Source organism: Protomyctophum parallelum, assembly GCF_964188405.1.
Source record: "Protomyctophum parallelum genome assembly, chromosome: 19".
Taxonomy (NCBI): domain Eukaryota; kingdom Metazoa; phylum Chordata; class Actinopteri; order Myctophiformes; family Myctophidae; genus Protomyctophum; species Protomyctophum parallelum.
The window spans coordinates 33,777,762-33,801,805 of NC_139717.1; the positions used below are offsets into that span (position 1 = coordinate 33,777,762).

The following is a 24,044-nucleotide window of genomic DNA, read 5'->3' on the forward strand; positions in this document are numbered from 1 at the left end:
AGCACCTTTACAACAGCCAAAGCTCAAAGCTAAAACAATGAAAAGAGACAATAAAATATAAGACAGAGCATACAATAGGACAGAGCAGAAAATAATATACAGGTAAATCAAGTGCAGTTAAAGGCGAGGGAGAACAGATGAGTTTTGAGGAGGGATTTAAAAGCCCCAATTGGCTCGGCAGATCTAATATGGAGGGCAGCATGTTCCAGAGTTTGGGGCCCGCAGCCGCAAAAGCATGATCACCCCTGCTCCTCTTACTTGTCGTGCACTCGACCAGCAGTAGCTTGCCCGCAGACCTTAATGCTCTAGATGGGGCGTAGGGCACAATTAGGTCAGAGAGGTAGGAGGGAGAGAGACCGTGAAGTGATTTAAAAACAAATAAAAGCACCTTAAAATCTATTCTGAACTTAACAGGGAGCCAATGGAGAGGCCAGAACTGGGGTGATGTGGTCTCGTTTTTTGGTTCCGGTGAGAAGACGGGCAGCTGCATTCTGCACTAAGTGCAAGCTCCTAAGTGACGCCTGGTCGATACCAGTGTACAGAGAATTGCAGTAGTCAATTAGTGTGGAAATGAAGGCGTGGATGATATGCGGTAAAAGGGTGAGAACGGTGTGAGGGATAAATGGATAAGGGCAGTGACTGGATAAAGGGATGAGTGGATGAAGGCATAAGGGATATGTGGCGATGAACGGACATGATGATGAAAGGATAGCGCAGAGGGGACAATTACACATAAGGACGGAAAATGAGGGTGTTCGAGGATGAGGGCATGAGAGAGAATAAAGGGGATGAGGGAGGAGGATGGACGGAGGATAGGAGCCAGTGATGCCAGTTGCAGGTGTTGAAGGAAGGCCCCGGGGGTGGTCGAGCTTGGGCATCCATCAAGCATGGGTTTCTGTCTGGTGGAAGACACTGAAGACCCCCACCAGGAAAAAGGGCAAAAAAGCAGAAGAGATGTGTGAGATCCAAGTAGATGTTGCAAGGTATAAATACTGGCATGCCCTGATTGGTGTGACAGTGTGAGGGGAGGAGATAAGCCTTGTTTAGACCAAAGATTTGTGACGAGACAAAAACTTTTATTAACCCGTGTATTAACCAGTGTAGAAAAAAGAGCAGAGCAAGTACACAGTTAACACAGGCCAAATTGACTAAGTATAGAGGGTTAAGTGGTTAAGCAAGCATTAGAACATTGTGCAGACAAATTCAGAGCGGTCTAAATTACTCCACTGGGGAGTTGTTACCAGACATGATTGATATCGGGTGACAAACATGCTTACATACAATAACTATATTGTTGTAAAAGATAATAAAGATGTGTGTGGCATAACAACTGTGGAGCAGGAGTAAAATGTTACAGGTTCATACAGACATGCTTGTGTAATAATTGTATATGATATAATAATTGCCGGCCATGTGAAACAGTTTTGGTTTGTTTTTTGAATGTGACAGAAGTTTGTCCACCAAAATTCTCAAGAGGATAAAAATAACATTCAAAGAATAGAAATATAACTATTTGTTCATCCTACCAGGTTTCATCAAGGCAAAGCTATTTCTGTCCATATCCTACCTGGACTTGGACTGTCAAAATAAATAATACTTTACTAATTATTTACAAAATAATTTGCTGGGCCAGATATTATTGCTGGCACGCTAGTTTTGGCATCTTGCATACCACTGTCATTACAAAGCCTATTACCAAAGCCATAACACCGACAAACAATGAGCAACTTAGTCATTTGAGAAAATGACAAAAATGTCTGTTATCACCAAAAAATAACCATGATTGATAATTGTGATGATCTCTTTAGCTATAATTATGCAGCCCTACTACGGGGGACAGTCCTACCAAGACATCTCTTCCTGGAAGTCTTAAGGGACCCCTCTAAGCTATATAGTTATATCACTTTCTTTATGGTCTAGCCTTGATCCTGGGCTTAACCCCACACAGACAAATATTTCAACCTAGTTTTCAAACCAGACGTTACAACTTATGGCCCATATGAAAACGTAGCTATGGACCTTTGGTCAATGGTCTCAGTGTTTTACGTTATAGTTTTTATTACGTTTTATACGATACAGTCGGGCAGTTGGTGTGGGTAGGCAAACGAGAGCCTCGAAAAGCAACCTCACGTAGACCAAATCACTCCCACAACGCTGATGTGACGAGTTTCAGGTGCGTACACACAAGTTAATATTTGACAGGACGTTTGATCTCTGAGTTTGGGTGAAGGTTGTTTGGAGATTAAATGGTACAGCAGGTAAACATCCGCGCCACCTCAGTGGTACCAGGGTCCGACCAGGACAACCAATTGTTTGGCTTCCCGTCCTGAAGTGTCATCATCAGCCCATAGCCCGAGGGGCTGGGAGACAGGCCAGCAAATGGCAGCGGGATACCAAGATGCTTTAATCTCCTTCTGTAAACAGGCTGAAGTGAAGTGATATTAAAAGCTGAAGCCATCCATGTTAGGTTAAAGTAGATAAAAGACCTGGCAGTATACAATTAAAAAAAAATATGTACCTACTACCTAGTATCTGTCTGTCTGTCTGTCTACATTTACATTGGTTACTCAATGTGGCCTGTGTAGTTAAGACAAGTGGTTCTCAAACATTTTCATGTCGAGAACCTCTAAATTTATATGCATTTTGTTGTGTAGCTCCAGTTAGCTCATTAGCCGCTACTCTAAGGTTGTAAGGTCGGTGCTTTGGGTTAACACTTCCGCGTTGCGGCCTTTCAGGGCTTAGGAGGCACTCCCATTGGCTAGGCGGAGTATGGGTTCAGACTCCGGGCAGCCAATCACTACTAGGTTGTCAAAGCCAAACCGATCGAATGTAGGTCAGGTTTCACCTGACAAAAAACACTGGCTAACTGTTCCTCATTTTGATGGGGACTCCCTGGAACCCCCCCAAGGAACCCTGGGGGTCACCTGAACCAGTGCTTTGGACTGTAGGTCTGTCTAATTGGTTAATTATTTCTGGCTTTAGCAACTAATCTCAAAAGAATGGGAGTGAATTCCAAAATTTCCAAATTCTGCTGACGGAAATACTTTTAAATGGCTGTGAAATGTCTCTCATTTCACTAGATTGTTTAGACTTGTAACTAGCCTGCAGAAATGATTCGAATTTCAGTTTTGTTCTATGAGAATCTAAATAGGAACAGTACCTTAACTGTGGTCGGGCCCCATTTGACCAGAATGCATTGAAAAGGGGGTGGATAGAGAACTTCCCCAATCACCAACAGCCCTGTGCACACCACCCCTCTCCCCACACAACCGCCTGTTTAACGTCTTACATATGGTCCTCAAGAATACATTACAGTCAGAAGTCTTTCCAAGAACGCTGTCACGTGTTTCCCCACATTTCATGCTCAGACATAAATTATTCTGCACCACGTTCACATTTTTCTTGCCGTGTCACGATTTGCTGAGTTTCACTTCCTGTCATGTGTGGACAAAACAACACGAGCCAGGATTTGGGGATGAAAGGTTGATGAGGGAGACACACACACACACCACACACAGATGATCTGATCCATAACCTTCTGACGTATACTTGGCCCTTATACAATGAATAAAGTGTATATTAAAGCACTTTAAAAGAGATTGACCAACAAATTAAAATAAAAAGAATTACACAGTTAAATGTGTACAGTCTAAAACCAAAGTGGAGTCAGGCACAACAAACCCCTGCCACACAAATACGCATTATTTGGGCATTGATCCAATGCCAGTGACATTGAGTTTGTCTTTTCAAGCTTCGTCGAGGTCAAAGGCCATAAAAAAACCCATATGGGACTCGTTATTTGTCAGTAGTAGTATACAGTACGTGTTAACTGTTTTGGGGGTTTTGTATCTTCAATGCGTAGATCACACTCGAAATGGGGATTTTTAGTTCGTAGTTTTAATGGAAAATATTTTGACTGTTGTGTAAAAGTAGAAATAAATTATCCTGCACACTGTCTTACAGCATTAAACGTTTCAGTCTGTAAGTGAAGACAGTGTGCAGGATTCTGTTTTTCTACTTCTCCAGTTCCAGTTTTCCAACGCACCTGTCCGCTGTAGGTGTGCATATGGACTTTTTTCTTCTGACTATGTTAGTGTCAAAACAAAGATTTTGACCATTTTCACTATACCTTTGCCCTTGCAACTCGAAGCGGGTGGTCCTTGACCCAATCGGACCATTGATTACCTTTCCTGAAAGTTGTCATTCTGTGCAGGCTTGCAGCTGTTGGTAAAGAACAGACATACATGTCCCCTACCTTGGGGGTGGGGGGTCCACAAGATAAAAGGATGGAGCTGTAAAACATAATAATAAACTCTGTCGAGTGCAGTTCTAGTAGGTCATAAATAGCCTACTAGTGCGCAAGCAGAGCATGCAAGTACTGTAGACCGCTACAAACTTTCAAATCTCAGCCTCTCTGTGAAAGAACGTTTGCAATATTTAATTATTAGGTTTAGCTATTTGCGACGTACCTTGCTTTTGGAGGAGAAAAAGTAGTATTTTGAAGTATGGTAATGATTACTTATGCCTGTTATGGCAGTGGTGTCAGATTACATACATGTATACATAGGGGCATTACCTTTAGTCCACCCGACACTGAAACATGTCATCGTTACGTCACCATCAATAACCAATTATACCCTGGCATTGGTACATATATTCATCACGTCATATGCTCAAATGTGTATATGTCTATATATACGTAATTTCTGAGTTGATTAGTGGTATAATGTGGTTACTCGGGTGGTTTGATGCGTATGTCCCTTTTTTAAATCCACCTGACACTGAAACATATCATCATTACGTCACCATCGTAAACCAATTATACCCTGGCATTGGTACATATCTTCATCACGTCATGGGACATACGCGGAAAACATACCTACACGGTATGTTTTGCCAGCATATGACGTCATATCTTTTGCTGCTAAGGAACAGCATATGACGTCATATCTTTTGCTGCTTTGGTACATATCTTCATCACGTCATGGGACATACGCTTCGTAGCATAACGGAAAACATACCTGGACGGTCTGCTTCGTGCCAGCATATGACGTAATATCATTATGCTGCTAAGGGACATACGCATCGTAGCACCTGACTGATAACATTACTTGCACGCTCCGCTTGTGCAAGTAACTATGAAATATGTGACGTAAAATATGGTACAGCTTGAACTATGGGTAGGTTTATACAAAAGCTATAGGGGCCCCTAACTGTCTTCTAGCAGTGCCCAGTGGAAATGCTTTCCAGCTGGGAGACAGAGTCACAGTCATGACGCTGAACGTATGGAGCTCTTAAGCCCTGATTTATACTTGGTGGCACGCCAGTGTCGTGCGCCATTAATAGCCAATCTACAAGCGCACAACTCGCCGTGATGCGATGCATTGTGAGCTTATAGATCTGCTATTTTGGGCGCGTGACACCGGCACGCCACTGAGTGTAAATCAGGCATTAGGCCCAGATGTGTGAGCAGAGTTGTAGCATGGCTGAGGCCCTGCTTGGGGCCCCTGAGGAAGGATTAAACAGCAACTGTTCTAATTATGAATATAATTGCTGGTCAGGATCCACAGTAATGGCATATCCAGGGTTTTTTTCTCTTTAATGCTTGACATCACAGAAGACGGGGGGTTGACCGGTGGAGGTTCCTGAGTGGCCAGTGAAAGGAATTAGAGCAAGCGATGGGTCAGGTAGTGCCATAACTGGTTCAGTGTAACACTAAGGAGCTCAGGCTGGGTATGCACCTTGCGCATGCATAAAGTGAGTGGCAAATTGAGTGGCAAAGGGAGTGGCAACGTGAGTTTAACCTCGTTTAACATCGTTTCATGCAATCATATTGGACTTTTCTGTTTGTATGTATGGGCTGTCAAGGCCAGAATTTCTTTTTCTTTGCCACTCAGTAGGTGTTACTGCATAACGTCCGGATGATGATGATGATGTCACGTGCATTCCCTCTATACGTGTCTCCCTTTCTAGTCTTGCGTAGCCAGACAACTATTCCACAATCTCCAAATGCTATATAGAGTCTGGAACCACACCTCCCGAAAACCGGTCAAGGAAGCTGGCATTTCCTTTCACGAAAATTCATTTTAAAATATCTTTAATTATTTTATTTCCATTTCTGCTAAGCAGCAAGCTATGCTTGGATTTCGATTCATATTAGGAACATTTGCGCGACTGCAAAGACAAAACGGAAGTGGGGATGAGGCTTCACTTCTGCTAGTGCTTTATTGCTTGCTCATGCTCAGAGCTTCCGTTCTGCAGACTGTATGACGGAAGCATTTGAAGATTGCGAGAGGCAACACTACCCACTTTTTTAACAGACACTTCTTGTGTGCTAAAACACACATTAGTTGCTGGGATGTCTCTTTGCTCTCTCTCTGTCATATCACCCCCTTTCTTTGTTTACTTAAATTAAATTGTCCCCTGGCAACACTTGCATTGACTTGACGTTTGTAACTGGCGGTATGAGAATGTCATGCAAACTTTCATTGTGATGTGAAGTCTCTTTGTGTACGTATGTCTGTAATCCACGTAACTCGAGAACCGTTCGCCCCAAATTTGACACACGTTCCACACCACCACAAGGAGTGCAGTGCATAGTGTTGAGTCCGTCGGATACATTGTTGTCCAGAACCAGCACAAAAGGCCTCTGCCCGGGATCTGGACAGGGCCCCATCACACTGATGTTCTGACATCTGCATAGACTCCATATGTGGGCATGCCTGACGAAGAACTCCATATATGGGCATAAAAGGGACACAAACATAATAACTGGGTGGGGCATTCATTTCCAACTTGCATCATTCCCAATGGGCACCGCTCTACTAGATTCTAAATTAGAAGCCTGACAATTAGAAGCAAAGTGATTGGTCTTTTGTGGAGGCTGAACAAGTGTTGTGGGTACTTGCAGTGTTACACTGCAGTAAGTAATGAGTCTCGGCAATGTGCCAAACATGTTTAGCTTAACATAGACCACAGCTTATAAACTCATTAACCTTGCTGACTGGGGACATGGTTCAATCCAGTCCACCACATTCCGCTGTGTCTCAGAGTTTTCTGTCTCTTTGTCTTTCTCCATCTCTTCCTCCTCTTCTTGTAAGTCTCTCTTTCTCTCTCCCCTAACCATCTCTCTCTGTCTCTCTCTCCACTCCATTTTAGTCTCTTTCTCTTTCCCTCTCTTCATCTCTTTCTGTCTCTCCTTCCCAGTGCATTGTTTCTCTTTCTCCCTCCCTCTTGCCAGTTCTTCCTATCTCCGGTCTCCACCGGTCTCTGGACGGTGGTCGCTGCAGGGTCTCCACTGGTGCAAAACTCCCCTGCCCATACAAAGGGAGGAGGTGGAGGACACCTACTGCACAAGGTCCTGGGAGGACACATTAGCAATATACTGGACTGAACTGGACTGGACTGAGCAGAACAGAACACTAATAGGAAGGGACAGAGCTAGGCTGCTTCCCTAAGGCTCAGGCTTCCATGTATGCAACAGGCATGCAGTCTGTCAACACACACAACACAACATCAACAGTTCAACACAAGGGACAATAACAAACTGAACAAGCTGGCGAGGAAGGCTAGCTCTGTAGTTCAACTGGACAAACTTGAGGAGGTTATGGATGATGAGGAGGAAGGTGGACTGTATCCTGCAGACCCCCTCCCGAGTCCCATCCCCCCACCTTCTGGTGCGTTTGCACTACGAGGATCATATACTGTGTGTTTAGAACTTTGACAGACGTTGACAGATGTTATGGATAACTGTTGAAAGATGAACTCATAGGCTGTTGGTAGATTACACATATTCATCCTGATACTGTTGACGGTCTGTTGACAGACATTCTCAGTTACTCCTGATATACTGTACACATAAATCCATTCTCATATTCATTTTTGATAGATTGCACACATAGTCATTCATATACTCAGTGTTGATACACTTTTGATATACCATGCATACATAACCCACCCGTATGCTCATTGTTGAAAAACTGCACATTCACTAAATTCACATTCACTGGTGATAATGTAGCTATAGCAATGATTGTACAGTATATTTATAATACATTATTTACTGTAGGTTTATATATTTATTTTGATATCCTCTCCTCTGTTTTAGTCTCTCTTTTTCCCCTCTCTCTGTCTTTTCCCTATTTCTCTCTTTTTACTCTCGTGCTCTCTTTGGCACAGGAATTCAGACTTTGCTTGGTGGGAGTTCAGGCTCAGCCGTGGGCGTAGTGGTTGGTTGTACAGTACGGCACAGTTGCTGGGCTCAGGTCAGTGGGTCTAAAATTAGTGCTGTCTGATCATAATGAGAAATGGCTTGCAGGTCTGGGTGGAGGGTCGCTACAGTGCACTGATCCATCATTTGTCTTGTAAAGGCATTTACTGTAAATATGTAATACACAAGAAAGACAGTGAAGGAGGATTACATGCAACGTGTATCGTGAGTGGAGTCCAGTCACCTCTTCAGGGCTGCAACTATGGATCATTTTCTTAGCGATTATTTTATCAATTACCTTTTCAAGGAATCGAGTAATCTTGAAGCACATCCTTTTTCATATTAAAAATAAGTTACATTTCATTATGAATCAACGTGGAATTTAACTAATTAACCACTTAAGCCCTATACTTAAGCCCTAAAAGTATCCACAAGTGCGCAACATGATTGCGATTCACGTTCTGTGCCTACGCGGTATGCACATCTTTCACCATTTACCTCTGGTTTTGTGGCGCTTCAATGGGGTCTCTGGCATTCCTGTCCTGAGATGACTGTCTGTGTTTCTGGCCTGGCACAGAATGGGCCAGGGGTTCACACTGCTCTGCGGGGGACTGCGGACCTGTGCCAATTTGTCAATAGGAAGCAGCTTAGCTTCCCCACATCAAACCCAATGGCTTTGACAGAAGTGAGAGGTACCGTGCGTGCACGCTCCAACTGGATGCTGCGCTAGCTGGTAGCTGCAAGCAGCTGTCCTCCAAATGAGTCTCTGTGACTGTATGTTCATTGACACCTGTCAAATCTGAAATTCTGCCTTGGTTTATATGTCATGCAGTACAGGCAAGCTCTATGAGTGCAAATAATGGTTTATTAGACAACAAAGAACAAAATTAAACATGAAAAGAAACATTAGGTAGGTGGCAGGTAAACTTATAAGTGACTTTGAGTTTCTATTTTTTATTTTACCCTAATTCTTAGTACTACATAATAATAATAATAATAAAACTTTATTTGTATAGCACCTTTCATGACATGAAATGCAGCTCAAAGTGCTTTACAGAACAATGGAGAATAAAAGAAAAGCAAGGCAACGACATTAAAAAAACAAACATAGCACATGCAATTTCCTACTGCCAGTAACACTTTGAACGCCCTGTATCGCCAATATCCATTTCGTTTTTACTTGTTTGACCTACTGTTTTAGTTTATTTAACGGGACACAGTCTAGGGACAATGCCCTCAAAATGCCCTCAAATACACCAGTCTTTGCATCAGGCTGTCTGACTAGACTTGAGGTAAGTGGGGAAAGATTAGAGGTTGTCTGTATTTGACACTTTGTGCAGTGGATTTGTTCCCCCATGTACAGTTTCTGGTCATTGCTTTTGTTTTCCCATTTAAATCGTCCAACAACTGTGTTTTTAGTACCGTACCTACAATAGAGAAATGGTCACATACTGTATACAGGAGTAGATAGCTAGCCTAGCAGTGTGCATGGCTAGTCTACCATCAGCAACACTTAAATCATTATATGCTAATATTGTGTCTAATATGATTTCACGTTACCTCATCTGTTCGATTGATACGGTTCTGCCATCTTTGTTGTAGTGTGAACATTTAATTAATTGGATTCATTAATATCGTCACAGTAATCATTTTTGGTTGGTACCCAAACCTAATTATGAATCAGGCTTTACAGTGCACAATGAATTGACTGATAGATCTTGACATGTCGACCTGCAGGTTCGGGATTTGTTGTCATACTGTATGCTATGCCAAAGTTAAGGTTCTCAGAACCTGATGAGTTCGGCTCGTGATTATCGTGAAAATGAAAACAATCATATCTGGAAGGTTCGCTGTTCGCTGTTTTTTCCAGGTTAATAATAAATGAAGAGCACAACATTAAATGTAGGTTAAATGAAGCATGTCGGCTTCCATTCTTAGATGACAAGGTGTGATCCTCCTTCCATGTCAGAACCTGGTAGCCTAAGCAATTTGCAGGCCTCTTGCTTACAAATTCCTAGAATGTGTTGTGAGAGGACAAGTTGTTTATTTGACCAACTCAAAGAAATGGCCTGTGGAGTAGCAATATGAGTCAAGTCTGCCCAGCCATTAGTGGTTTCCATTGACTTGTGGTTAATAAATAACTCACCAACTAGTGTTCTAATGTGAGCTTTGTAAATTTATATACTGAAATCTGGGCAAACTCACCTGATCCATTAGGGCACAGGCCAACAGGCCATTCTCGCCTTATACATTTGTAAGACAAATATCTGGTATTTTCTGAGAAGAATTAGACATTGGACATTCTGTCTTTCTTGATGTTTTCTGTGTTCTCTGCATCAAGCACGGGAACACACCGCTGCGTCCAGCATTGATTACTGCTGACAGGGTTTGTGCAACCAGACAGACACAGACCAGCAAACATGTTTATTGGAAATGGAAAAGAAAACATTTCAAGTTCAAGGAACACAGTTGAAAAACAAAACAATAAAGGTGTCACTGTCAGCCTCCCCCCCCCCCCCCTTTTTTCTTTCTTCCTGGTTTGTGAGAGAGGTAGAGTTTTTCAGTGTGAGTGAGTGAGTGTGCACAGGCTGGTGCTGGTTCCTTTACTGCGGTAGGTGTGGGGTGACCAGGTTCAAGCTTGGTGAACGGAGGGGTTCCTTCCTAGCAAGTAGGCTAAGCGGAGCAGACAGACGACTTAGAGCGAGCTCTGTGGGCTCTGCTCTGTCTGTCAGTGACCAAGCAAGCTGTGGCCTGCAGGCTACCGCTTGGATGTCACTGGGAAAGAGACCGTCCTAATATTACATTTTGTGCACCCCCCCCCCCCCCCCAATCCTTTGTCTGAAGCGTAAATGCTTCTAAATCAAGAGAGCCAAGCAGATGAAAATGGGACAGCAATTTCCTGTTGTCTTTTTGAAGATTCCTTGGTCCTTCTCTTTTTCTGCACTTGACATTTATTACAGTATGTAAGTTCCTCTCTTTTACTTCGGTTGACATTTATTACATTATGTAGGTTAAAGCGGGCGGAGGGCTGTGATGCCTCAGCAAAACGGACGACTCAGCAAATACTGTACTGCCATTAAAGTCTTCCAATGGACTGGTTTGTGGAATTGGTTCTGAGAGACTGTGTTGTTTGGCTCGAATGTGTTTCCTCACACAGTGAATGTAAAAAACAAAACAAAAAAACAGGAAAGCTAAGCTGAAGCATTATGCAAGAGGAAAGCAGCTAAATATAGGTTGAAAGAAGTTCTTTGCTTTTCTTGAGAGGACTAATTATTATAAGACGCATGTTTTTGGGCGAGGGATTCCTTCCTTGTGCTCCATTCAGTAAATAAGCACCGCTTGAGCAACCTCGTTGACATCTCAGGTTACTGCTCTGTGCTCGTTTGGTCATAACTCACCTCGGGTCAGTTTAGGCTAACAGGGAAAATAATGAACCTTTCTGCTGAGAGGAACAGTCCATTCCAGGGTTTGATTTGTAAACTACTGTTTGTTTTGTGTATACCCCAATACCCCATACACAAAACAAAAATAGCTGATCTACAAGGCAAGCTCACAGCGCGTCGCATGAGCTGGCATATCTGCTATTTCTTAACTTAGAAACTGTAATTTAGACTTAGACTAATTTAGATTTGGAATTAGAACACATTTAGAACACCAGGGCATAATGTGGTTGACATACATTTTAATGTAATTATTAACTTGTGATATTATCCAACATAATCAGATTTCTCAAAAGGAAATGCATGTATTTAATTAAGTCTGACCAGAAGCAGGGATTAAACATATCCCCCTGGCACAAATTAACGAGGGGGGGGGGGGGGGGGCATATCAAAAGCAGAGGCAGGCATCATACACTATTATTCTCCTTTTTTGGGACTATGCTCTTATAAGTTATTGTACTTTTTTTTTTTTAACACTTTTTTTTTAATTTGTATTGATGCCGCAATGAATAAACATATGTGTACATTTTGTTGTATCCGACATGTAAATATCCCCCCCCCCCAATCAAGGTCAGAACAAGACAAATAAAACAAAGACAGGCAGTACAAGGCAGTAAAAATTATCAGTAAACTAGTATTGAAAGTACTAATGAACATAGTAAAAAAAAAAAAAAAAAAGAAAAGGGTAAAACAGCATTTTCCATCAGGGTATGGTATCTAGGTTACATGCATTTTATCCATCATTCAGTTAAATAGTAAATTGCTCTATATCCAACTATCTACTTACTGAGGGCCTCTAACCAGAGGTCGCCCAATGTCAGATTTGGTGTGAGGTAACAGATTGTACAAAGGAATATATAAGTTATTGTACTTTGCATATCAAAAGCAGAGGCATGGTTCCCCCTCCCATATATACTGTTAACCAACAAAACAAACCCTGGTCCTTTTCTCCTCAGTATATCTGTCCGTATTATAAAACTGCCTCGCCTTATCTCTTCCTCTCTTATGTTGGCCTCTTGCCAACAAAGCTACAGTATGTTACTCAACTATGTGTGTGTATGTGGGGGAGAGGGGGACTGAATGCAGACGTTGAATGATATTTGCAAACTTTCAGCATTATGAGATTCCACTGATTACAGTTCTGTAGACTAGAGATATTTTTTCCCACAAACCATACCATAAGATTACAGTACTTTTTTGCAGAATGGTCTCTGAAGCCAACTGAAAATACCCAGGCAGGAGTCTATACCTTCCCTGTACAACATGCTTCATTTCTAGCCAGTTAGTTTTTAGTTGATGGTAGACAGACGTAGATAGGACAACATGAAGACAAATTACAGTGACCTTCTCCCGTTACCAATGGTGGGAAACAGTCAGATACAAAAACAAATTCCAGCCGAACCTCATGTGTCCCCGTTTAGTGATGCAAAACGAAAACAACACTTGTTTTTTAAGTAGGCTACTCATTTGGCCCCCTCTCCGTTTGTATGTGAGAGATGGCGATAACTTCTGGGAACTCGGATTTCTTATTCGGTACTTGCTAATTTGTAACACATTTTGTCTTCATCGTAATAAAAAAGCCCTCGTCAGTAGCAACCGACAAATGTAATTCAATTAATTTGTGGTCAAAGGGCATGTGTGTGTGTGTGTGTGTGTGTGTGTACATGTGTGTACATGTGTGTACAATGTGTGTACATGTGTGTACAATGTGTGTACATGTGTGCGTGCTTGCGTGCATGTTTTTTCTGTGCATGTCTTGTTTGTCTCCTCCATCATGTTTAGTCTACTCCTTTCTGGTGATAAGAATAAAAGACGGAAACAGTATATTTCCGGATCTGTGGCATCATGTTTATATTCAAGTGTTCCTAGAGAGAGGCATGTTATTCTTGGTGTATGTCAGTTCACACATTCCTCCATTCCAGCTGGGGCACATGTACAAATATTACCCCAGCAATGAACCGTTTGTGGACAGGTTTTGCCAATGTGTACACAAATACCAGAGGTGTCTTAAGGCCACCACGAAGAGACTCAGCCAAAGTTTTGTCAACAACAACAACAAAAAACCTGCCTCCCATCTGCTCCTTTCTTTTTTCTCTCAGAAATAGATCATACACTGTTATTCTCCTTTTTTGGTACTATATGCTCTTAGAAGTTATTGTACTTTGCACATTTTATTTGCACAATGTGTTTACCTTTTACTGCATCATCTATGTAGGCTATTAGATTGCTAAATATTAGATTAGATTGCTAAAATATTCCCCCTTCATATTCCGAAAGACTCCATTGCTGCTATGTTGTGTCAAATGAAAGACTCCATTGCTGCTATGTTGTAAAGACTGCATTGCTGCTATGGTGTGTCAAATGCCCGACTTTTTCAATATATGAAGAACCACCATTCATTCTTCAGAACACTCAAAACACTGCCCTTGTAGTGTGCGCACGTATACGTGTACACTCTCAGAGTTACAAATGGAAATGGTTAAATAAACACTGATGATTTTACTGACACTGATTTATCTACTGAAGAAGCTTTTCATCAGATACTCCTCTTTATGTTTCCTCTTTAATATCAACATCATACTCAATAAACTTTACGTTTAATTGTTTTTCATCTAAAAGAGTTACTGAAGTAGATGTCATTTGTTTCGACGTCTCTATGGTTTCCATGTGCTTAGTGTTGATATATGAGGCTTTGTCTTCTTCCTGATCACTTCTTCCTGTTCCTAGTGACTTCCTGTTTCCTCTGTCCACGCTCGTCTCGCACGTCTTTGTTATAGAGAAAACTGGGCCTAGTAGTGACGCCTTTTCTGCCCTCATTTGCATTTCACCCTGCTTCATTCAACCACTGGCTGACCAATGTTCAGTTCAAATCATATGACGTTTTACGTCTTGTCTTGCCTACTGTAATCCAGACCTGAAGATTTAGCTGATGTTTTCCATCAACCATTGGGGATCTTAATAAACTCAGTAAACTCAAAAGTTTTTTTTTTATGTTTTTTTGTGGCTTTCGCCTTTATTTTATTATTTGTTCATAGAGGGACAGAGACAGTAAGCTGACAGGAAATGGGGAGAGAGATGGGGGTGACGTGCAGTACAGGCCGTCGAACCCGCGGCACACTGCCAGACTGGATTACCTGCCAAGGTGCCTGGACCGCTGAGCCACGGCCCTGTTTGACAGTTTGACAGTTTCACACCTCACTAATACCGTGGTTGGCAGAACTGACTGATACTCTTCACTTGGAAAGAATCCGCCTTGGTTTAAACACTTAAACCCTTCAGCATACATTATGCTTCATTGACCGGGGTCTCCCATGTGGTCTATTCTAGGCCCTTACCTTTTTCCCTCTACACCAAATTTCTTTGCTAAAATTTGCCGAGCTACAGCAAGCTCACATCACGTAGACTTGCTATTCTCGCCAAATGTTCACCCCCAGAATTGGGATACAGTTAGCCACTGGTTCTGGGCAAACATCTAATCTTCACTCACTCTTCAATCACTCTTTTGGGTCCCGAGAATCCCGACCTGAAAAGTTTGGGAACTGCTGCGTTAGGTAGGGAATAAGTGAGGGGTGGGGCGACTGATGTGTTGAGTCGATATTTTATCTTACTTGTATTTGTGTTTGTGCTCTCTCTCTCTCTCTCTCTCTCTCTCTCTCTCTCCCATACAGCCTGGGTGGGCTCTCTGTCCATGGGGATGATCTTTTTCTGCTCTCCCATCGTCAGTGTTTTCACGGACATCCTGGGCTGCAGAGTGACGGCAGTGTCTGGAGCCGCCGTGGGCCTGATCGGCTTATTGGCCAGCTCTTTCGTCAAGTAAGGAACAGTGTTGATTTTGTGTGTGTGTGTGTGCGTTTGTGAGTGCGTGCGTGTGTGCGTGCGTGTGTGAGCACGCGTGTGCATGAAACATCCCATAATATTACAAATAGTTTTATTACCATTAATTTGCACACTCAGAAGGTTGTCTGTTTGCCAGAAAAGAGAAACATTTTGGCTTTAAGGCAACATAAAGAATGGTATTTACTACATAAACAACCATTTGGAAAGGCTTCTGCCCCATCCTGTTCTTATTTTGAACTAATTCAACATTTAACCCCAGTGGAAATACTCTTTGTGATTGATGGAGTTCTTTGCAAGGAATTAACATTTGCCGAAGTTAAAACGTGACCACTTAAATGCAATTAGTTGACTGGGGTCCCACAGGGCTATTATACTATAGGCCCACTACTTAATGTCTAAGCCAAAAATAGCAGATTTTCAAGTTACAGTACCGACGTGTGCCATTGCGACATGTTGTGAGCTTGTAGATCAGCTATTTTCTCTCTATCTTCTATGTTTCCAGATCTGCTTCATGTGGTTTCATGTGGTTAAACCTGTTGAACCACAGACGCTGATAACTGTTGGCTGAAGGGGTGTGGCCTGTGACTGTGGAATATAGATTGGTGTGGTGCAAGTCACTACAGTATGACATCATCCACATTGTCCTTAGGTGGCACCTTTCAGGATAGGTGGTGGAAGATTGATTGCTTCCACCTCCAATCTGTGCATACTTATCTGTGAATCGGAGTATTAGTATTTCATAGTAATTCACGTGAATAATAACAGTAGAAATAGAAATAATAATTAGTGTATTGCTATAGCACTTTTAGAATCACAACGTGATTTGTACAGCACACATGGAAAAAACAGTGAGTAACACATTAAACACAACAATATTCATTCAACCAATTTTAATCATGTTAAATCTGGCCAATCTTTACACGTCAATAGAAAGTTGCTATGTCTGCTAAGTAAAACAAATCAAAATGCGATAATCAGTGGTGAAGGCGGCATACGCCTCATTTGACTTGGCCAAGTGGAAATAGCGATTTGTCTAAAAACACCTTAACCAAAAAGGATGAAAGTGCCTCTCAAGAACAATGTTGGTGTAACAAAACAAAAAGGTTCATTAAGTGCATGCATTTTCAGCTACGACCCAACTTTCAGTTCACTGGGCAATTCAGACTATTATGGCAGAACGGTGGTTCTGTTTTGGGATGTCCCTCACAAAGTGGTGTAGCTGCAATTAGCCCTTCACTAAGTCCCTCCCCAACCCATCCTTGTCCAATAGGCACGTTAGCAGCGAAGAAAGCTTGACCTGCATAGCAACCGTTGCTAAACTATTTGGATTGGCATTGGACAATCGCTTTTTGGGGTGGGATTTAGTGAAGGGCTAATTGGTCTACTTTTGAGGGGACAGACATACAGTAGGGGACAGAGATAGATGCACACACATTTTAACCACTTTCACCCTGGTCTCCCTATTTTGCGCATGGCATGAATTTTACAGTGGGCGAAATCCTCCTCAAACTTTCAAACACTTTCAAAAGTAACGGAAATATGGGGTGTCTGTGTGTCTTGTCTTGTGTGGTGTGCACATATTTCCAATACTTAGTCATTGATCTCTGATATCACTATGAGTTTAATGTCTATCAACAACATACCAATAAACAAAAAAAGCTGATCTACTAGTACAAGCTCACAACGCGCACCGATGCAACATGTGAGCTTGTGCATCTGCCGCCACGTGTGACTTTACTCTTTCCTCAGGTCTCTCGGCCCGCTGTACTTCACCTACGGCATTGTGTTTGCATGCGGCTGCTCCTTCGCCTACCAGCCCAGTCTGGTCATCCTGGGCCACTACTTCAAGAAGCGCCTGGGCCTGGTTAACGGCATCGTGACAGCGGGCAGCAGCGGCTTCACCATCGCCCTGCCCTACGTGCTCTCGGGCCTGCTGGAGAAAGTGGGCCTGCACAACACCATGCGCGTGCTCTCCATCCTCATGTTCGGCCTCATGCTGGCCGGCTTCACCTACAGGCCCCTGCTGCCCACCAAGCCGCGGAGCAGCTCGGGCCGCTGCCCCCGATTGGGCGAGGTCTTCAACTTGAACATCTGGAGGTCCCTGGGATACCGTATCTGGGCCTTCGGGATCCCTGCTGCCCTCTACGGCTACTTTGTGCCTTATGTTCACCTGGTGAGTTGTTGATGTTGTAGCCTCGGTAACCTATAGGCTTTTATTTTCGTTTGCATTCGGCTGAAAAAGAAAAGCCTGGGGAAACCAATTGGAAAATTTGGCATAGGAAGCCCACTTCCTTGTATTTCGCTAACCAATAACAGTGCAGAGGTGCGGAATTGGAAGGTTCCTGGTTCGAGCCCCTGCTCTGTCTCGGATACCGTCAAAGTGTCCTTGAGCAAGACCTAACTTCACCCAATGAGCAGATTGGTGCCTTGCATGCTTTCCTCCGCCATTGGTGTGTGAATGTTTGCATACAAAAAATTGGTCTATTGACCATATTCACATGGTGGCCAGTTTGCTGTTCCTTCACACTCTCTACTATCACTATCACAAACTTACATGTGTTTGCATGCATGTTCAGTCCACTTTCCCACCCTATACTGTAGGTGGCTGTGACATAGAATAACATCACGTGGAGGAAGATATGTAGCTTAATCCTGAACACCAACAGAGAAATGCATTGGATGATGATTTCTCCCTGTGTTGCCATCCTGTGTTTTGCGTGTGCTCTGTGGGTTAAGGAGAGGAGTGTATGTTGAAATGGGGACCAAAGGGTCAACTGGGGAGCAGCAGCGAAGATATCATCATAACAGATATCGAACGTCGTGACTTATATTCACGTGAAAGGCGAGAGGAGGCAACCCTTACTCCAGCTGGGGTGTTCCCCAGTCAGTTGCGAGTAATGTTACCATGAGTTTTGACATGGGAATGGGTGCCTCAGGCCTCTCTGAGGCACCCATTTCATTAGGATCAACTCCAGTGTGTCAGGCACTTTTCTACATGACTTATATTAATAACCAATAAAGATAAGGACTGTCTGTAGTTGTAATATGTTAACCACTTAAACACTACTTCCTTGGACATGAATTGTGACGATAGCCATTCTACAATCTCACAACGTTCTGTGTTTTTATATCGGCTCTTTCCACTAAATGTTCATCTGTTTTTGCCAGATGTTTGTATATTCGTGTCTTTTATGACGTGCCCAGAATAGTGACACTTGCGGCTCAAGTGCTTTCAGAATGACCTACACAGTAACATCAGGATTGCTAATTTACTTATAGGTCAACTCTTTACACTTGCTGTGTTAAATGAACACAAGTCTTATATCCTCTTTCATTGGCATTATTCAGAGACATGCCATCTTTAGGTAACCTCGCGTGGCCAGACACGAATCTGCCGGGTCAATAGTCTGGCTAATCTTTTGGCACAGTCATTTTAAACTATGATCCTTCTCTTTTGTCTGCTCCTGCTCTCTAAAGCCTCAAAAACACTGACTATTATACCATAGCAAACAACTTATGCCGTTTATTTAAACTGTTTCAAAATAGTTCTGCTTCTGCTTTACAGTTTAGGTGACTTAGAACATTATATTTGTTATGGAAGGTTTCTATAATATTTAGTAACAGTGAATGCTACAGGCTCAAAATGCTCATGGTAAAAGGGTCAAAACTGTTTATGCTCCTCCGTGTGAATGTTGACCTAACCCGAGACTTGCTTTGCTTTGCTCGACTCCATGGCAGAAAACGAAGCTTCACAGCGACTCCCTAATTCCTCGGTACGCTTGTACCTGTATGTGTGTGTACACAAGACAGTTCAACCATGCGTCCTGGTGAATGTAAGCAAATATGACAGCGAGACTTGAGCTGCAGTCAGAGTACAGTCAAAGTAAACACGTCTTACGTTTCCCAAGAGTCACACACTACTCATAGGACTATAGGACGGGAACATATGATATAATATGATATTGGCGAAAACACCTTAGGAGGTGTGAAGGGGGAGAGCCGGGATGTGCGGAAGGTGGGTTCAGGAGTTTTCTGTTTATTTGGACAATGCTGACCGTTATTGGAGCAAGGTCAGCCTCTCCTGGGGCTCCTAGCCTGTATTATCCCAACACGTGTCCAGTGTCTGCTCCGGCTGAGACCCCGTTGGTTCTCATGCAGGCCTGGTCACTTATCACAGGTGTAGTCTCTGGCTGCAGAGCCCAACATCAGGTTGAGGCAGAATATTCCAGAAAGGCCACCAGCCCTCTCGATCTGCACTTGCCCAAGGGCAACTTGACAGTTAATGCACTCATTCACATTGCTTACATGATGCTGCATACAGTACATCCTGGAACATATGCAGTCAGTGCCTTGCTCAAGGGCAGGGAGTGTTTATTCAGCCGCGCTACTTCCTCTCCCTTTTCAACATATAGCGGCCTGAGGACCATTACTCAGTGATAAAAGAGCGGTACACAGTAAAATCCTGAGTGTACAGTACATTGAACTGCTTTCAACCTGGAGTCACTATAGCAACAATAACAGAACTACAAGCTCCCAAGGCAACATCTCGACACCATCGTGCGACAATGTAGAAAGTGGGGCTTTAACTCTGGTTGTAGATGGTTAGAACAGTGGTTATCAAACTTTTTCATGTCAAGGACCCTCAAAGTAATATGGACACAGACAGACCCCCATCTGAAAATCTTTTGTGCCAGGGACCTAGCCGATCTACGACTTTACAACATGCGACGTATTGTGAGCTTGTAGAGATGTATAGGGTATAAGGGTATAGGGTTAAAGCGGATTCTGATTCTATATGAATTAATTTAGCTGTGGACCCCATGGAATCTGATACAAGTACCCTGGGGGTACCCGGACCCCACTTTGAGAACCATTGGGTTAGAAAGACCCTTCTGTAAGTGTAAGTGAAAGGTCACTGCCCCTGCAGTGATGGTCAGTAATGGGTATACCATATAACCACACATACACACGCATCATTCCAAAGTCACAGGTTCAAATTCAGATCGTGACCTGTGACGCATGCTCTGAGTCCCTGTTTCCTGTCTCCTTCTGCACAGTACAACCCTCTGTGTTAACTTCATTTGGGGACATTTGGGTTCATTTTGGCAGTCCCAGATTTACAGAGGATTGTATGTGCAATGTGTTCAATCTAATAAAGCAGGCATGCTTTAAACATAGTCCTAAAAACAGAGGGAAAGTCTCAACAATCAGATTGTTCAGTTCAGGAAGGGAGTGTGTGGGGAATAACACAGCTGCTTAAATTAGCAGGGAGACCCCCCCCCCTCCTTTCTCTCTCTTATCCCCACAGCAAAATGCTGAGTACAGCCTTTGAAAGATACATGTCCTTTTCCACGTTCAATGCCAACTTCCACATATCAGCTCTGAGTCTGTAGTGACTATTGAGGGTGTAAAGTCCAGCACACACACACACACACACACACACACACACACACACACACGCACACACACATTTTCCGATTAGTTATTTCATGTATGAACTTACTTATTATACTACACAAAAAACTCCCCATTCATTAGTAGTATAGATTTATGCATTTATTGTGAGTTAATAATCCTTCTATCTTGCACGGACCTCTGTTACATTTTTACCAGACATTACACACCCAACAAGGGTGTGTCACATCATAATGTGCCAATGGAAATTAAATAATTGGGCAGCTTCTTTGTTTGTGCTGCATAATCACACAATGCCCAGAGCTACTGTGTAGTTTGTATTCTTAATTAAACATGTTTAAATTAATAGGTTACATTTACAGTGCCCGAAGACAAACCAAAGTGCTGAACAAGAACATGTAAAAACAGCATGTAAGTGACACAAAATAGCAAACAATGCAAAAGGGAAAGCAAAAGTACATACATAGGCCTACATGGTATATAAGGGTATATGCGTAGTCAAACAACAAAAGCCAGGGAGAAAAAGTGGGTCTTTAAAAGAGATTTAAAAACACCCAGGAACTGGGAAGAGGCAGGGCAGTTAATGTAATGCATTATGTATTGATTCTGGAGTGATCCAAAGTGATACACAACGTAGTGGTGTGCCCCCACAGTGTAGGGACCTTGTTTAAACGGCCTGCTATGAGCTCATCACAGTGTGCTTTATGACGATGTGCACCTGTCGGCCTGCGATGTGTGTCTTGGAGGAGGTCTGGATATTCAATTAGCCTTAAAAGAGTCCGGGAGAATGTGTTAGCCTTAAAGGTGTCATGTTAGATTACTTTATTAGGGTTTAGTTTAAGTGTTATAGCTGCTGTTTCCCGGTGGCTCCAGCACATGAACACTAGGGTCCCTAACTCCCTATATCCCTGTAGATCTACCACTACTACTATATACTACTACTCTATACTACTACTAGGGTCCCTAACTCCCTATATCCCTGTAGATATACCACTACTACTATATACTACTACTCTATACTACTACTAGGGTCCCTAACTCCCTATATCCCTGTAGATCTACCACTACTACTATATACTACTACACTATACTACTACTAGGGTCCCTAACTCCCTATATCCCTGTAGATGGGGAGGGGAAAAAAGGAGGGGGTCTTCTTGACACTAATAGACCTCTGGGCAACTCCGGTCAATGAAGTATTATAGGGTTTAAGTGGTTTAATGTGGAAACTATATGAGCGAGACAATGATATTATCATGGCTCGATGTCTGGCTCATGAGCCATCATGTCATGTCATTTCCTCTCCCCACACAGCCCCTCCTTCGTGTCTCTCTCTCTTGACACAAACAACAACAACAAAAATGATCATAAAATTATATTTTAAAATGACAATATTTGGGTTTGTAGCAATCTATACTTGTGTAGCACTTTTAAAACGTGTACCACAATGAGGTGCAGTCACATCATTGTGGTACAACTTCACAGTAAAATATATGATCCTCAGTGTTAATGTATCCATTTGTAATGATTCATTTGTTAAGGATTTTACTGTGGCCTTATTAGACGTAAAGTACAGCACAGTCAGGTTCAGACTTAATCCCAGCGTCTCATCTCATGACCTCTGTTGCCCATCTTTCTCTATCCATCCCCCATGTTAGAAATTCAGAAATTCATCCAAATAATATCCACCTATTATCCAATGAATTCCTCCTTATCAGAAGGTTGTCAAACAGCATTTCACAAGAAAGTGTAAGCAATGCACTAAAGAATGAACGGTATTTACACCATAAACACATTTGGAAATGCTTTTCTGCCCCACCCTGTTCCTCTTTGGAATTTTACTTTAAAAGACTTAAGGCTTTTTTGTGTGCTCATCCCCCAAAAAACACACACAGTATAATAACATGTCCTCATCTAACCTAAGGTTAGTTAAGGACCTGGTTGTAAGCAAGAATTAGTCAAATTGAGCTTAATCTCATGGTGAAAAAAGTATTTTTGCTGAAATTATCTTTGGTTTGAGTAATTTGCATTTGAGTAATGCAGTAATTTGTACAATCAATGTACACTCGTGAAAGTAGCATGAAATGTGATTCCCAGAACATCTCTACTGCCTGCCTCCCTGTCTCTTTTCAAACACATTCTGTCATTCAATTTCCCTGTAATCCATAAATCTGATTATTAATTCCTTTTGTCAGTTATGTTTGTATCACCAGTCCATCAAATGTTATCGGCACTCTTGGTATGGACGGGTGTAATACCAGATAACGTGAGTTATCACCAGATATTGCCAGCATCTAGACTGCATGCCTGCCCTGCGATTGGCTGCTGTTGTCAGTATATCACATAAGGTGGAAGGACAGGCTAGTTAGAGCTGGACGAAAAGGTTCCGGATTGGCTTGTGGCAGTCCATAGTTTCAAGTCAAGGGTGATTAAAAGAAAAAATACAATATTAGCTCAGACAGACGCACGCGCGCGTTTTTCTATGTTGTCACGGGTCCTCAGAAAATAGTCCATTCCTTGTGTCATTGAAGTAAGGCCAGAGTAAAGAGATAATTCAGTTACCCTTTTACTTGACAATAGCTCTGTGGCCATTGGACTCATTGTGAATTAGTCATGTCCGTCCCAGAGATGTCTGTGTCTGTGACTGTGTACTTATTTAGTCTGTAAGGCCAGGGACATTCTATGGCCACACGTGTCCACTGTACATAGTAAGCGTGTGTGCGTGCCTGTGAATTAATTTGGAACATGGTGCTTGGGACGCTCAGCGTTAACCGCTGAATGTGTGTAAAGTGTAATCTACAAAACGAGTGCATGTGTGTGTATTTGCGTATCCATGTGTGTGTGGGAGTGTCGTGTGCATGTGTGTGCGTGTGTGTGTGTGTGTGTGTGTGTGTGTGTGTGTGTGTGTGTGTGTTTATTTAGTTAGTATTGGATGTTCCATGCTACCGGGCCACCTGGCTGGCAGCGGCCCTAAATAAGTGTTGTAACATCACATACGCTTGGCCCATGTGCAACAATACGTGACCACACAGCACACACACATCCACATGCTCAGGAGGCGGCATGTAGAAAGAACAAATCAGAGGAGACGCATCGCAGACGTCACTTTGTTTTTTAATTAATGATCTACTACAGTGGTTCCT

The 24,044-nt window shown here is 42.6% G+C and overlaps 1 protein-coding gene across 1 annotated transcript in view; it reads left to right on the forward strand.

The window, feature by feature from the left end:
• slc16a10 (solute carrier family 16 member 10) overlaps positions 1-24,044 on the forward strand; it is a 47,958-nt gene that overhangs the window by 9,646 nt on the left and 14,268 nt on the right. The window contains exons 2-3 of the mRNA XM_083790401.1: positions 15,318-15,462; positions 17,236-17,659. Of these exons, the coding sequence (XP_083646527.1) occupies positions 15,318-15,462; positions 17,236-17,659 (569 nt within the window). The remainder of the gene's footprint in view (positions 1-15,317; positions 15,463-17,235; positions 17,660-24,044) is intronic.